The 12,425-nt window shown below is 57.3% G+C and overlaps 1 protein-coding gene across 1 annotated transcript in view; it reads right to left on the reverse strand.

Moving 5' to 3' along the window:
- Window positions 1-555: 555 nt before the first annotated feature.
- SPNS3 (sphingolipid transporter 3 (putative)) overlaps window positions 556-12,425 on the reverse strand; it is a 48,298-nt gene continuing 36,428 nt past the window's right edge. Inside the window, exons 9-12 of the mRNA XM_041000826.1 lie at window positions 6,344-6,409; window positions 1,716-1,814; window positions 1,458-1,629; window positions 556-629 (exon numbers count right to left, since the gene is read on the reverse strand). Of these exons, the coding sequence (XP_040856760.1) occupies window positions 556-629; window positions 1,458-1,629; window positions 1,716-1,814; window positions 6,344-6,409 (411 nt within the window). The remainder of the gene's footprint in view (window positions 630-1,457; window positions 1,630-1,715; window positions 1,815-6,343; window positions 6,410-12,425) is intronic.

Here is a 12,425-nt window from a genome sequence, read left to right on the forward strand (position 1 = left end):
GCGAATGCTCCTACTTGTGCAACTCAGAGCCCCCAGCTCACACCAGCAGCCAAGCAGAAACCCACCTCCAAACCACTTTTCCTCAGAGATGAAGTTTTCCCATAAGGGTGTCCTGAATCCTTATAACTTTACAGATCGTATACACCGGGGCAGAGTGAGAGATCCAGGGTGGGGACACCCCAACTCCTCCCCCGCCCCCTATGCCCTCCTCCTTCCAGTAGAGACATCGCAAAGCTATACATCACCAAATCATCAAAGCGCCTGAAATCCACAGGCTTTGCACCAGCTGCACTTTAATCAGGGCCTGTCAGCAGCCAGGCCGAGGACCCCAGCCTGGAGGGGCCTTGTGCTGGCAGCGGGCACAGGCACAGGCCTCCCACAGAGGGTGCTGACAGCTCAATTCCCAGCCCAGCCACCAGGCCTGCCAGCTCTCTAGCTGAGAGTGAAAATGCAGCAGGTGCCACGCGGCCGGGCTCCCCGAGCCACAGCCAAAGGTGGGCGGAGGCACTGTCAAGGATGGGGGCCATGAGCAGGGTGTGGCCATGGGAGGGGGCCTCAGTACACTTCTGTGGGGTCACCAGCACTAGGAAGCAGGTTTTGGCGCTCTGTGTTTTTGTCATCCAGGGTCCCTGTGGGAGGAAAGACGTTCAGCCATTCGCAGAGGCAGAGGGTGCTTGGGGACTGGGATGGGGTCCAGTCCATTGAGAAACCCTCTGAGCTCCACTTGTGAAATACATGCCCAGCTCTGACCCATCCTCAACACCCTAAAGGCTACCACCATGATCTTAGCACCAGTGCTTCCCCCCTACCCCACCATGATTCCAGAACCTTCTATGACCTGTCCACTGCATCACTCACTCCCTAGAAGCTCTCAAAGAGGCAGCCAGGACCCGGCTTTGATGGTGTACACCAGATACCTGGACTCTGCAGCTAGAAATCCCACATGGCTTAACCCCCCAGCCCTCTCTCCCTCACCCATATGCTCACACTGTCCTGCCGTCCTCATCCCTGCCCAGCCACTGTGGCCTCTTCCTGGTGCTCAAATCTACCAGGTACATTCCCAGCCGGGGGCCTCTGCACCTTCTGCCTGTAGCCACAGGGCTCTCCTCCACCCCCTCACTTCCTCCAGTTCGCTGCTCCAGTATCCCCAGGGCAGTGCAAGGCTCCCTGACCACTAAGAGCAGGTAGTTAGCCTGGCAGCCAGGATGCTCACACTCTACATCAGGCATACACTCTATGCTCATACATGTTTCTCTTCCCTCTCTTTTCTCTCCCCGCTCTTTTTTTTTTTTTTTTTTTTTTTTTTTAAGAAAATTGGGGCTGACATTGTAGAATGATGGGTTGAGCAGGCATCCCGTGTGAGCACCAGTTCAAGTCCTGGCTGCTCCACTTCAGATCCAGCTCCCTGCTCATGTACCTTGGGAAACCAAACCTATGGCCTTCCACCTTGAGGCTACCTGGGCCAAGCTGCTGGGCCTGAGCCTGGTCTTCCTGTAGGTGCAGTGAGGCTAGCAAGAAGCAGCCGCCGCCCAGGACGATGACAAAGGCACAACACAGGAAGCTCTGTTGCAGGCTGAGGAAGCGCTGCAGGTAGGAGTCGGGGCGCCGGGCACGCAGGACACTAGAGATCTGCAGAGGAGGGAGTCGGGTCCAGCCAGGGCAGCCAGGCCAGCGCCCCCAGCCCTGCCCACCATACCCATTCAGACACGCCTTACGAGTCCAGTGAGGTAGGGGCTGCCAGCGTCCCCCAGCATGTGGCCCACTGTGATCTGTAATGCCTCTGCTGTCCCCCGGCATCTGGGCGCCACCACGGACTGCAAAACACAGGAGCACTGGGGAAGCCCATCCAGGAGGGCCCACCTCATGCCCACCTGCCAGGAGCCTGCCAGGCTGGCCAGGACAGCGGGGTGGGAGGGAGCTGGCAATCCCTGGAAACATCCAGCCCTTCAGAGGCTCACAAAGCCCCTCCAGTTCCACAGGATGGGGAGGAAACCAAGGTGCCTGATCTGGCTTGACAGCGAGGTGATGTTCAAAGGGAGCCACTGTGCTGGAGAGGCTTCTGCCCTACCATTGAAGAGGGAGGAGATGAAGGGCAAGAATTTTGGAGTCAGGCACAGGTGCAACCCTGAGCAAGCCTCTTCACTTCTCTGTCCAGACAGAGACAGTGCTGGAGACTACTGAGAACGTTATATTCATTGCCATCACTCACCTGGTACCCAGGGGCTCTGTGGGGAAATTGGACTGCAGAGACGCAATGTCACAGGCCATTTAACCCTGCTGTGCCTCAGTATGGCCCTCCGTCCCCTTTCTGACCTAGGCTGGAGCATGTCTACTGGTCATGTAGTGCCTGCTTTTGGGTCACGTCCTCTGGGAAGCCTACTCAGAGGTCAGGCACCTGCTCCAAGCCTCCACTGGCTCCAGGCATATCAGAGGAGTCCAATGGAACTTTCTGGGAGATTGGGCCCAGGAGAAACCCTGCCAGAACTTGAGCCTCTGTGCAACAGGGTGGCCACAGGAGGGCTTGTTCAGCCTGGAGTCATAGCTCCGAGACTTACCTGTGCAAACCTGAGCCCAGGAAAGAATCACAATCGTCAACATTGGCAACATTCACCAAGCACTTCCTATGCATTTTCTATGTCAATTCCAGTCACCCATGAGGGTGATGTGATCGCTTGGTTATTCTTTACAGATGAGAAGGGCCTCCACTTTCCCAGGCTCACCTAGCCTCCCCTCTCCAGGCCCCAACCATTCTGCTCTCATGAGCGAGGAGGGGCTGGTGTTCCCAGAACACTGCTGTGTTGGCTGTGCATCACTTGGAAAACAGAGAGGAAGAACAGAGGGGCCAAGTTCATCATTGGCTCCACAGACAGGAGGGAGAAGAACCAATCAGCAGGGTAGGGACATCAGAAACCAGGGCACCTTCCATGGGCTGCATCTACCCAGGTGTAGAGGCAGCAGCCCAGAGGACAGCAGCTGGGGGTCTGGAGAGAGCGACAGTACTGCGGCCCTCAGGCACCGAGCCGCTTCGTCCAGGTGGTATGAGAAGCTGGGCCTCGTGCCCATGTCTGTGACCTGGCCACAGGCCCGAGAAGGGGCTGACCACAGGACTTCCTTCTCACCCCATAATTATGTGATTAGTCACCGGTGGCTCCGGAGACAGGCAGAGCTTCCTAGAGGAGGGAGGTGGCCTCTGCAGGCCCCAAAAGGTCCATGGGGGTGGGGGCAGGTGGAGGGGGGCTAACTAGTCTGCTGGAAGGTTGGACCCAAACCTGCTGGGCCTGTAATGGCTGCTGCTGCTACTGCTGCGAATGACAAAAAAGAAGCTTCCCGCTGTACCTCCCCCTACCTCACCTACTGCCTGCCCTGGCTTCCTGTTGATATATACCAGGGAGTGGGGACAAGGCTGGTCTCAACAGCAGCTGGAGAGCCCAGGAGGTCATTTTGGAAATGAGAGATATTTGTGGGTTCCCAAAAAGCCTGGCTCACTCTATAAGGAGACCATAGCATCTGTGTTTCAGGCTCTGCCTTCTCCAAGGAACCCTTTATAGTCCAGGGCAAGGCCAGTGCCAACCAAGGGCTTGCAGAGTCACTGCGTTAACCACCAGGTGCACACTCCCTGGCAGCCTGCCTCCTCCTGTCTTCCCTGCCCAGCCCTGCAGCCAGACAGCCCTGGGAGGACGAGACAGACAGGGGAGTCAGGGCAGAGGCTGGGTGGGGAGGCATGGAGGGAGAAAATGGAAGGGGGGCAGGATAGGGTGGAGTGGGAGTGGGAGCCCAAAGGGACAGGGACAGAGGAGGGATACCCCCTCTACTCCTCACCCAGGAGGCTCCAGGCCAACAGCAGGAGTGGGAGAGAGCTGGAGACCCCGTGTATAGATCTAGGGGTCAAAGAACTCAGTCTGGGGAGACTGAGGCTGAGGAGGTTGTGAGAGGTGGGTCCTGGCTGGGCCTGAGCCCCAGCATCCCCACCCACATGAAGTGCCCAGGGAGCAGGGGTGGCCAAGGATGCCGGAGTATGTGCCCCTTGGGAAGGAAATGGGAGCTCGGGGCTGACGAGGGACCATGCAGAGGGCTGGTGGCCCAGAGCAGGAGCTGGCTGTGCAGCCCCGTGTCCCACAAGAGGGCTGTGAGCACCAGGGAATCAGCAGCCCTCGGCTCATTTCCCAGGAATACAGATGTCTAGGTGCCACCTGGAGCCACTGAACCCAGACTCCGAGGACTGCCGCCCAGCAAGCTGCCCCAGCCCAATCCTCAACCTCACACACTGGGAACTTCAAGGGCCCTTCCCCAGGAAGAATCTGCATTCTCTTCCTTGTAGATAAGAGGCAGGGCTGATCTGCGGGCCAGGGAGGCCCAGGCCCCCCACCCCAGGAATGTGCATGAGTCAGGAGGTCTCTCATTGTCCCCTGATACCTGATCTATTGAGCTCTAAGGACAATCAAGTACCAGAGAAATTTAGTCACTTGACCAGGGTCACACAGTGGAGAGAGAAACCTCCATCTACAGCTCTGTTGCCCCCAGAGCCCATCTGCCAATTCTGTACCTGTTTTCCTGCTGGGCCCCTCTGGGCTCCTTTTCCAACCCAGAGCTGCCCAGCTGAAGCCTCCTCTGCCCTCAGCTCCCTGCTGCATTCCTTCTGTACCCCTTGCACCTCCTGAGGTCTCCCCTGGCCAAAGGGCAGCTCACCTCCGACTACAAGAACAGGTGCAACTAGCAAAGGAGGCCACTGCCCACGCCTGGCCACACAGTGTGGTCTCCATACCCTGCCGGCCCCTGCCAGTTCCAGGCACTAACCCCACCCATCCAGTGTCCAGCATCCCTGTCTGCATGTCCCTGTCTGCCACATCTTGAAAAGCAACACCAGCCTTCCCAGGATGTTCTATTATGTCCAGGCGCCTCTTTCTCTCACTTCCCTCAACCATTTTAAACAGGGCAGTGGTCTCCTACCTGCCCCTTGGGCTCAGATGGCCCAAGTACAGCTGGGGGCTTTGGGAGGGGAAGGGAGTCACCAGACTTGGTGGTGTAGGTGGCCTTGGCTCAGCTGTGGGGTCTGCAGGAGGCCTGGGATGGGCTACACTTGACCCAGTCCTATTCCCTGAGCAGTCCCCAGATGGGTCCTACTATAGGCCCCTTGCTCCCCTCTCCCTCCTGCCAGCACTCACCCCTCTAGAGCGCTACAGGGAGCCTGGTCCTGGCAGGTTAATCATTCTTGCCAACACAGACCCTGGGAGCCATAGGCACGGTCACTGCATATCTGTGGGGTTGTCATGTGGAACAGGGAGCCAGCCACGCCATGGGGGGCAGGCAAAGGAAGCTGCAGGGGACAGGAGCTCCCTCTGTGCCAACCCGCCTGAGAGAGCATGAGCTATGTTGGGGGGCAGGTTGTTCATCACCCAGCCTACTCAGCAGGTGGTGGCTGCCCATTTGTATAAACAAGGACTGAGGCCATTCTGTGGGGCTGGGCTGTAGTCCAAGTCTCCCCTCTGGAGGGAGAGCAGAGATGACCCACTAACCCTCCACGTGACTAATCAGGAGCCCTGGGCCATGGGGAGGGGCAGAGCATCTCAGGGAGTGAGTGTCCCATCAATAGCCGTCATCAAGGTTGGCCCATTAAATGACCACACATCACCGCAACCCTGTCAGAGTCTCGGAAGCTGGGATTTCATGGGGAGACAACAGATGCTAGGAGAATCCTCGGCAGCTTTCTCTATGCCAGGCACACAGGGCAAAAGCTGCATTTGTGAATCTTGTTTCATCCTCAGAACAATGCGTGGTGGGGCGGGGGCTGGGAGGGAACTTCTCGCATCATCCCCATTTTCCATACAAGGAAACTGAGGCCCAGGGACCCAAAGAGACTTGCCCCAGGCTACATAGCTAGCAAGAACCAATGAGTGGCAAGGAGACTCTGAGCTGCTTCCTGAGATCAGGCCCCCACCCCCACACTGCATGGCTCTTGGGGGTGCTCTTGGGCAGCTACCAGGCTGCTCGCAGGAGGGCACAGGGTCTCAGGTGCCCCTGAGGAAAGCAAGGAGCTCAGACACAGAACATGAGGACCAAGGAAGGGCCTAGTTGGAGTCTGGACAGAGTGGGGTTACCTGGTAGAACAGGGTGACCCAAGACAGCCCTGTGCACAACGGCCTGGGCAGGCCTGACCTTCCTGCACTCAGTGGCTGATGGTCAGAGGGCATGATTGGGTGTTGACGGGCCCCTGTGGTCCAAGGTCACTTGGCTCTACCCAACCCCCAGGCCACTCAACAACTGAGCAGGCAGACCCCAGCTCCCCTTCCTCAGGGGTCTCTGGGTTAGCCCCCCACCAGCTCCTCCCCTACCCCGTGACACTTACCAGCAAGATGTCGGTAACCACTGCCCAGTTACAAGAGAGAAGCAGCTCTCCAAGGGCCAGGAACACCTGTAGACAGAGGGTGGCAGGTGAGACACACACACCACTCCCACAGCAGAGAACAGGGTGCCACGGGGCAGAATATCGTCAAGACTCGTAAGGGGGTGAGCTCACTCCTGGATGGACAAGCGGACTGAAACCCCCTCTGTCTCTCCCTATGCCTCTAGAAGAAAGTAGATTTTTTTTTTCAAGTTTAATTATTTCTATTTGAAAAGCAAAGTTACAGAGAAAGAGATCTTTCACCCACTGGTTCACTCCTCAAATGATCACAATAACTGAAGCTAAGCCAATCTGATGCCAGGAGCCAGAAGCTCCTTCTAGTCTTTCACGCAGATGCAAGGTTCAAGACTGTGGGGCAGGAGCTCCTTCTGTACTGCTTTCCCAGGCCATAAGAAGAGAGCTGGATGGGAAGTGGAGCAGCCAGGACACGAACTGGCACCCATATGGGATGCTGGCACCACAGGCAGAGGCATAGCTTGACATGTGCCACAGTGGTGGCCTCTCAAATAAACTAAATGAAAAAAAAATATATATATATATATGGTGAGTGAGGTCTGAAATTGTTTTTCCAGCAGTCTCAGGGGTATATGAACAGTTCCAGTCAAGCAACCTTGATCCGGAGGGGGGTGTCAGGTCCTGGGCCTGAGAACAGCAGCCTCCCTCTTGGACGACTCCCAGGGTTCAGCCCTTTTGTCACCCACGGGGCATCACTAGGAGCCACCAGGACTCCCAGCATGCTTTCACAGCAAGGGAGACAGGCTGCAGGATGCCTCAGAGGTTTACTCCCTGTGTCCTGCCCAGCCTGTCCAGCCGAGCAGCCCTCCCAGGCCACTCTCCTCCATGCCTGGAGCAGCCCCGGCAGGTGTGCCAGACTTTGTGTACCCATTGCACAGACAGTAAAACCAGGCCAGGGCTCCTCTGATATCATCATAGACGGGCCCCGAGCAGAGCCAGCCTGGAACAGAAGGTTTCTGGTCCCCATCCGGAGCCCACCCCCCTGCCTTGCTCCCAACATCCTCCCGGGAGCCACAGACTGCTGTGGGCCTCTCCCTGCCTCCCTGACCTCCACCTCGTGCGCAAGGATTAGACAATCTTCATTCCCCTCACTCAGGAAGACTTTAATGAAGCAGCGAGAAGAAAAGACAAAGAACAATCTCATTTCTCAGGGCTCTTGAGAGCTTAATACTGGGTGGAATTTAGCCATTCCTGCAGTCACGCGGCTGAGCTTGTGTCCGGGCTCAGGCACCAGAAAACCCAGATGTTCAGAGGACCCCGAGGGTCTGAGCTCCCTACTACATGCAACCTCTCCTGTGAGGTGAGCAGGTGGGGATGCATGTCTGCATCCCCATCACAGACAGGGAACTCAAGGCCAAGGTATGCGTCAGGTCACTTCCAGCAAGGTCCATCACCCCACCCCAACCCTCAGGGCTGGCCTGTGCCTGGTCAGGAGGCCACCCGTGGACCCAGGGGAACCTGGGCTCGAAGGCCAGGAGGGGAAGGGAGGAGCTGGGAGATGATGCGATGAACATAACACTGCCCAGGCAGTCAGGGTCAGGGCAGGTCCAGAATGGCGTCAAGAGCACAGACCCATGCTAGCAGTGCTGGGCGGGGCTGGCCCACAGCCGACTCCGATGCAGGAAGGCCAAGATGCTGGTGTGTTCTCTCTACCTCTCTGCAGCTGCAGCCTCCAGCAGCTGGCATTCAAACTGGGAAGCTCTTGAGGGCAGGGCGGGTCTCCCTCTGGGCTTAGGATAAGGGCTGGGCAGCCACAGAGATGGGAATCCGGAAGTCGCAGCTGGGCAGGGCCTAGGTGGGGTCGCCCCGGCACCCCGCAGACCCGCATACCACTGGGGCTGCGTGCACCGTCCACCACCCTGGTCTTCTCCCTCCCTGGCCCGCAAAGGTCAGGCCTCTCTCCGGGGTCTCGCACCTGCAGCCTCGGCCCCGCCCCTTCCCGCAAACAAACTCCACCCCCAAACAGGACAAAGTGAAAATACACCTTTTCCTTCCTCCAGCTGCGGCAGGGTGGATCCTGACCCTAAAATAGGCCTCGGCAGAGGGAGGCCACAGCCACAATGGGGCGTTTCAGGCCACACAAGCCGCCCGCCCGGCGATGCCAGCCTGTTTCAGACACACCTGGAAACTGGCACCGCTTGCTCCAAGGGGCCAAGGGCAGGCTGTCGGAAGGCTGCCTTCTAATCCCCTAATTACAGGGGTAGGGAGGCAGGCAACGGCTCCAGGAAGGCAGCTCTGTAGCCAAAGGGTGTGACCCCCACATCCCGGGGGGAGGGGGCTGAGGAGCGAGATTCCATGCTCCCTTGCTGGGTGACCTGGGGACAGGGGACACTGCCTATGGGAACCCCGCCTCTGGGAACCCCCCAGCTGCTCCCCTGAGCCTCTGTGCACTGTAGCCCCACTGCAGCTTCAGGGCTAGTATTGACCACCCCCACAACCCTTCGTGCTTGAGTGTGACAACTAGAAGAAAAAGCAAAGCCAGCCAACAAGGAGTGCCCTGGGGTGAAAAAATTCCCCACCTAACCAGACCTAACCTTGTGTGGGATCTTGATCCTGCAGCTCCAAGCCCCTTTCTAGACAACCCATGACACCTGACCCAGCCTGGGACCCCCAACAACTTGTCTCCCCATCCCCTTCTACTCTGCTTCACTGTCCCTGCTTGGCACGGCTAAGCTCGGACGCAGGCTTCGGACCCACTGGCTGCCAGCAAGCTGCCTATCCCTGATTCAAGGACAGTCTCCCCCTACCTGGCCCCCATCACCCAAGCCTGATGCCTTGCTCACCCTCCCCGATTCCTGTCCAGCTGCATCCAAGATGTCCTTCACGTGGACCTCAGGCTCCGTCCTCTGCTCCCAGGTCCCTCTCTTGCCTGCCTCCCTACCATTTTTTCACTCCCACCCCCAGCCACTGTCCCCACAGACACAGCCCTGGAGGGGACTTCCAGAAGGGAAATGGGACTTTGCCCTTGCCTGTGTGTGCCTCCCTGCATCCTGACTCAGTCTCCTGCTGGGATCTCAGAGTCTGGGAACACGGCCCGCCCGGGGCCTGGGAATCCTGGAGACACCACCCCCGCCCCTAGCCCTGCCCTCTGACATCTGTAACGATTGTCCTGGAGTTGGAGCAGAGAGGGTGGACATTCCTGGCCTGCACCAGCCCGAGAGAGAAATGTCTAAAACACACACACATGCTTGCACACACATGCACAGCTACATTGCACCAGGCCTTACACACGTGCACACTCATAACCTGGGAAGTACATCAGAGACTCACATATTAGCAAGTGCCAACACACACAGCTAACAAGGATGACATACAAGAAGATTCAAGGGGCAGGCACCTGGCAGGGTGGTTAGGATGCTGCCTGGGGCCCACACGCCATATCAGAGCGCCTGGGTTCAAGTGCTGGTTCACTTTCCTGTTGGTACACACCCGGGGAGGCAGCAGGTGATGGCACAACTATTTGGCTCCCCGCCATCCACACAGGAAACCTGGATTGAGTTTTGGGTTTCCAGCCTCGATTATAGCGGGTATGTGGGGAGCAGGCCACTGGATGGAAGATATCCTATTGGAAAGGCAGATTTACAGAGAGGAGGAAAAAGACAAAGATCTTCCATCTGCTGATTCACTCCTCAAATGGCTGGAGCTGCACTGATCTGAAGCCAGGAGCCTCTTTCTGGTCTCCCACATAGGTGCAGGGTCCCAAGACATTGGCCCATCCTCCACTACCCTCCCAGGCCATAAGCAGGGAGCTGGAAGGGAAGTCGGGCATCTGGGACACCAACTGGCACCCATATGGGATGCCAACACTGCAAGACTGAGGATTAACCAGTTGAGCCATGGTGCATCGCCCCCCTCCCCCACACACCGCACTTTTTAATGTTTAAGTATGCGAGGCTGAGGTATTACCTAGACAGTGATGGTCATTGCTGGCTTGTGGGGGGGGGGGTATGCCTGCTAAGCCCCAGCCTAGTACATACCCAGGCATGCTTGTCATCTCACAAATGGCCCAGCAAACTGTGCACATGGAGATGGACATGCACTCGGACCTTCCCACAGTCCTCTCCTTTCACATGCACCTGCACACCCTGGTAAGCACAGGGAAGAAGGAAGGGATAAGATCCCTGAGCCACAGACGGGTCAGCTCCTGTGGGGTGCAGGGGCTTGCCTTCAGCTTTGGTCCATCTGTTGGATAACTGCACAGTTTTTATTCAGTGACATAAATAACAGACTCTGGGCCCCACAGCAAGGAGGAAGGCAAATGTGCCCTGTAGGTTCGTAGTCTCTGGGACAAAGCTAAGACTTGGTCCTCCTCATCCCGGACTAGCTCCTTGTCTGGTATGGCTGAGGCAGTCAGGACATGGAGCCCTGGGCACAGGCTGGCCGCCAGCACACTGCCATACTGGCTGGCACACTTCACCTTGGGACTTGCCAACCTGTAATTGCAGAGACTGGCATCAGGGTACAAGGGCATCACTAGGGGCCGGCAGCAACCCAACAGCCGGGTAGGCAGACAGGTGGGCACTCAGGGTGCTACGGGGAGGCTAGGCCTGCAGAACCAGGGCAGGAGGCCTCTCCCAGCCCCTCTGAGGAGGTGGACCTTCCCCCAGAGGTCTCCTGAGGGTCTCAGCTGAGAAGTGCGCAGAGCTAGGGCACTCACAAGGCCACCCCACAGAGTCTACAGGCTCGCCCTGAATCCCTGGTGACCCTTGGCCACTATGATGGTGGAACACATCCGGGCTCATCCTCCTGTCCCAGATCCCCATTTGGAAGTCTTTGAGGAGGAGGAGAAGGGCTGCATTTCTGCTGGCTGGAAGGTACTGGGTCTGCCACGTTGGGACAGCACCACCGCCTACTTGGGCAGGAGGCACTCAGGGTCACGACCACGTCTGGACTATGAGGGGCCACCCCTGGGTAATTATGGGGATTGAGGGCCTGGCGTAGTAGCCTAGTGGCTAAATCCTCACCTTGCATGTGCTGGGATCCCATGTGAGTGCCGGTTCATATCCTGGCTGCTCTACTTCCTTTCCAGCTCCCTGCTTGTGTCCTGGGAAAGCAGTTGAGGACAGCCCAAAGCCTAAGGACCCTGCACCCACATGGGAGACCAAAAAGAAGTTCCTGGCTCCTGGCTTCAGATCAGTTCAGCTCCAACTGTTGCAGCCATTTGAGGAGTGAACTAGCAGATGGAAATCCTCTCTCATTTCTCTTTCTCTCTTGCACCCTTATTGGATGCTGTCATTCAGGCCACAGTTTAACCTCTATTTAAAGCATTTATTTATCAGAAAAACTCTTTCATTGCCTTCCCAGCCTGCACACTCTGGGGAGGTGTGTTGTCATAGCAAAAAGGTCCCTGTGACAAGGAATAGAGGGGGAACTCAGCCAGCTCCCCGCAACAGCCTCATCCCACCAAGACCTCAACGTCACCCACCACCGTGGTGTGGCTTACAAGTTGCTCCATCTCCAGGGGAGCCTTCCAATGAGAGCACAGACCATGGGCTAATGCCTTACTGTCACTTGGTGAGCCATGAGGCAGAAGACCCAGGTCAGCCACGCCTAAGTTCGTGATCGGTAATTTTTGGTGTCAGCTTGACTGGATTACGGAAGACTGGGACCCTGGAGAGTCGTTATTTGGTTGGTGTGTGCCTATGGGCATTGTCTCTAGCTGAGCTTCACATGGGAGTCCTAGGGTCCCAGGTGGGAAGACCTCCCCTCCACGTGGCGACACCATCAATTAGCTGGGGACACATGGGGAAGTACACAAAGCAAGCCAGTCTCCAGCTCTGTGAGCTGGGGCACCTCAACTTCCACCCTGAATGTCAGGACTCCAGGCTCGCTGGCCCATAGGCTACAGGACACACACCAGCGTCTTCCTGGTTGGCCTTAAACTGAGAGTGACGGCGTGGCTTCCTTGGTTCTGGGGCTTTGGACTTGGACTGAGTCACACTATCAATACCCTAGGTCTCGGAGTTGTAGACAGTCCATGACGGGACTGCACATCTGCCAGGACTGCCTG

This window comes from Ochotona curzoniae, unplaced genomic scaffold (genome assembly GCF_017591425.1).
Source record: "Ochotona curzoniae isolate NIBS_2020 unplaced genomic scaffold, NIBS_Ocur_1.0 scaffold_2453, whole genome shotgun sequence".
Lineage (NCBI taxonomy): Eukaryota > Metazoa > Chordata > Mammalia > Lagomorpha > Ochotonidae > Ochotona > Ochotona curzoniae.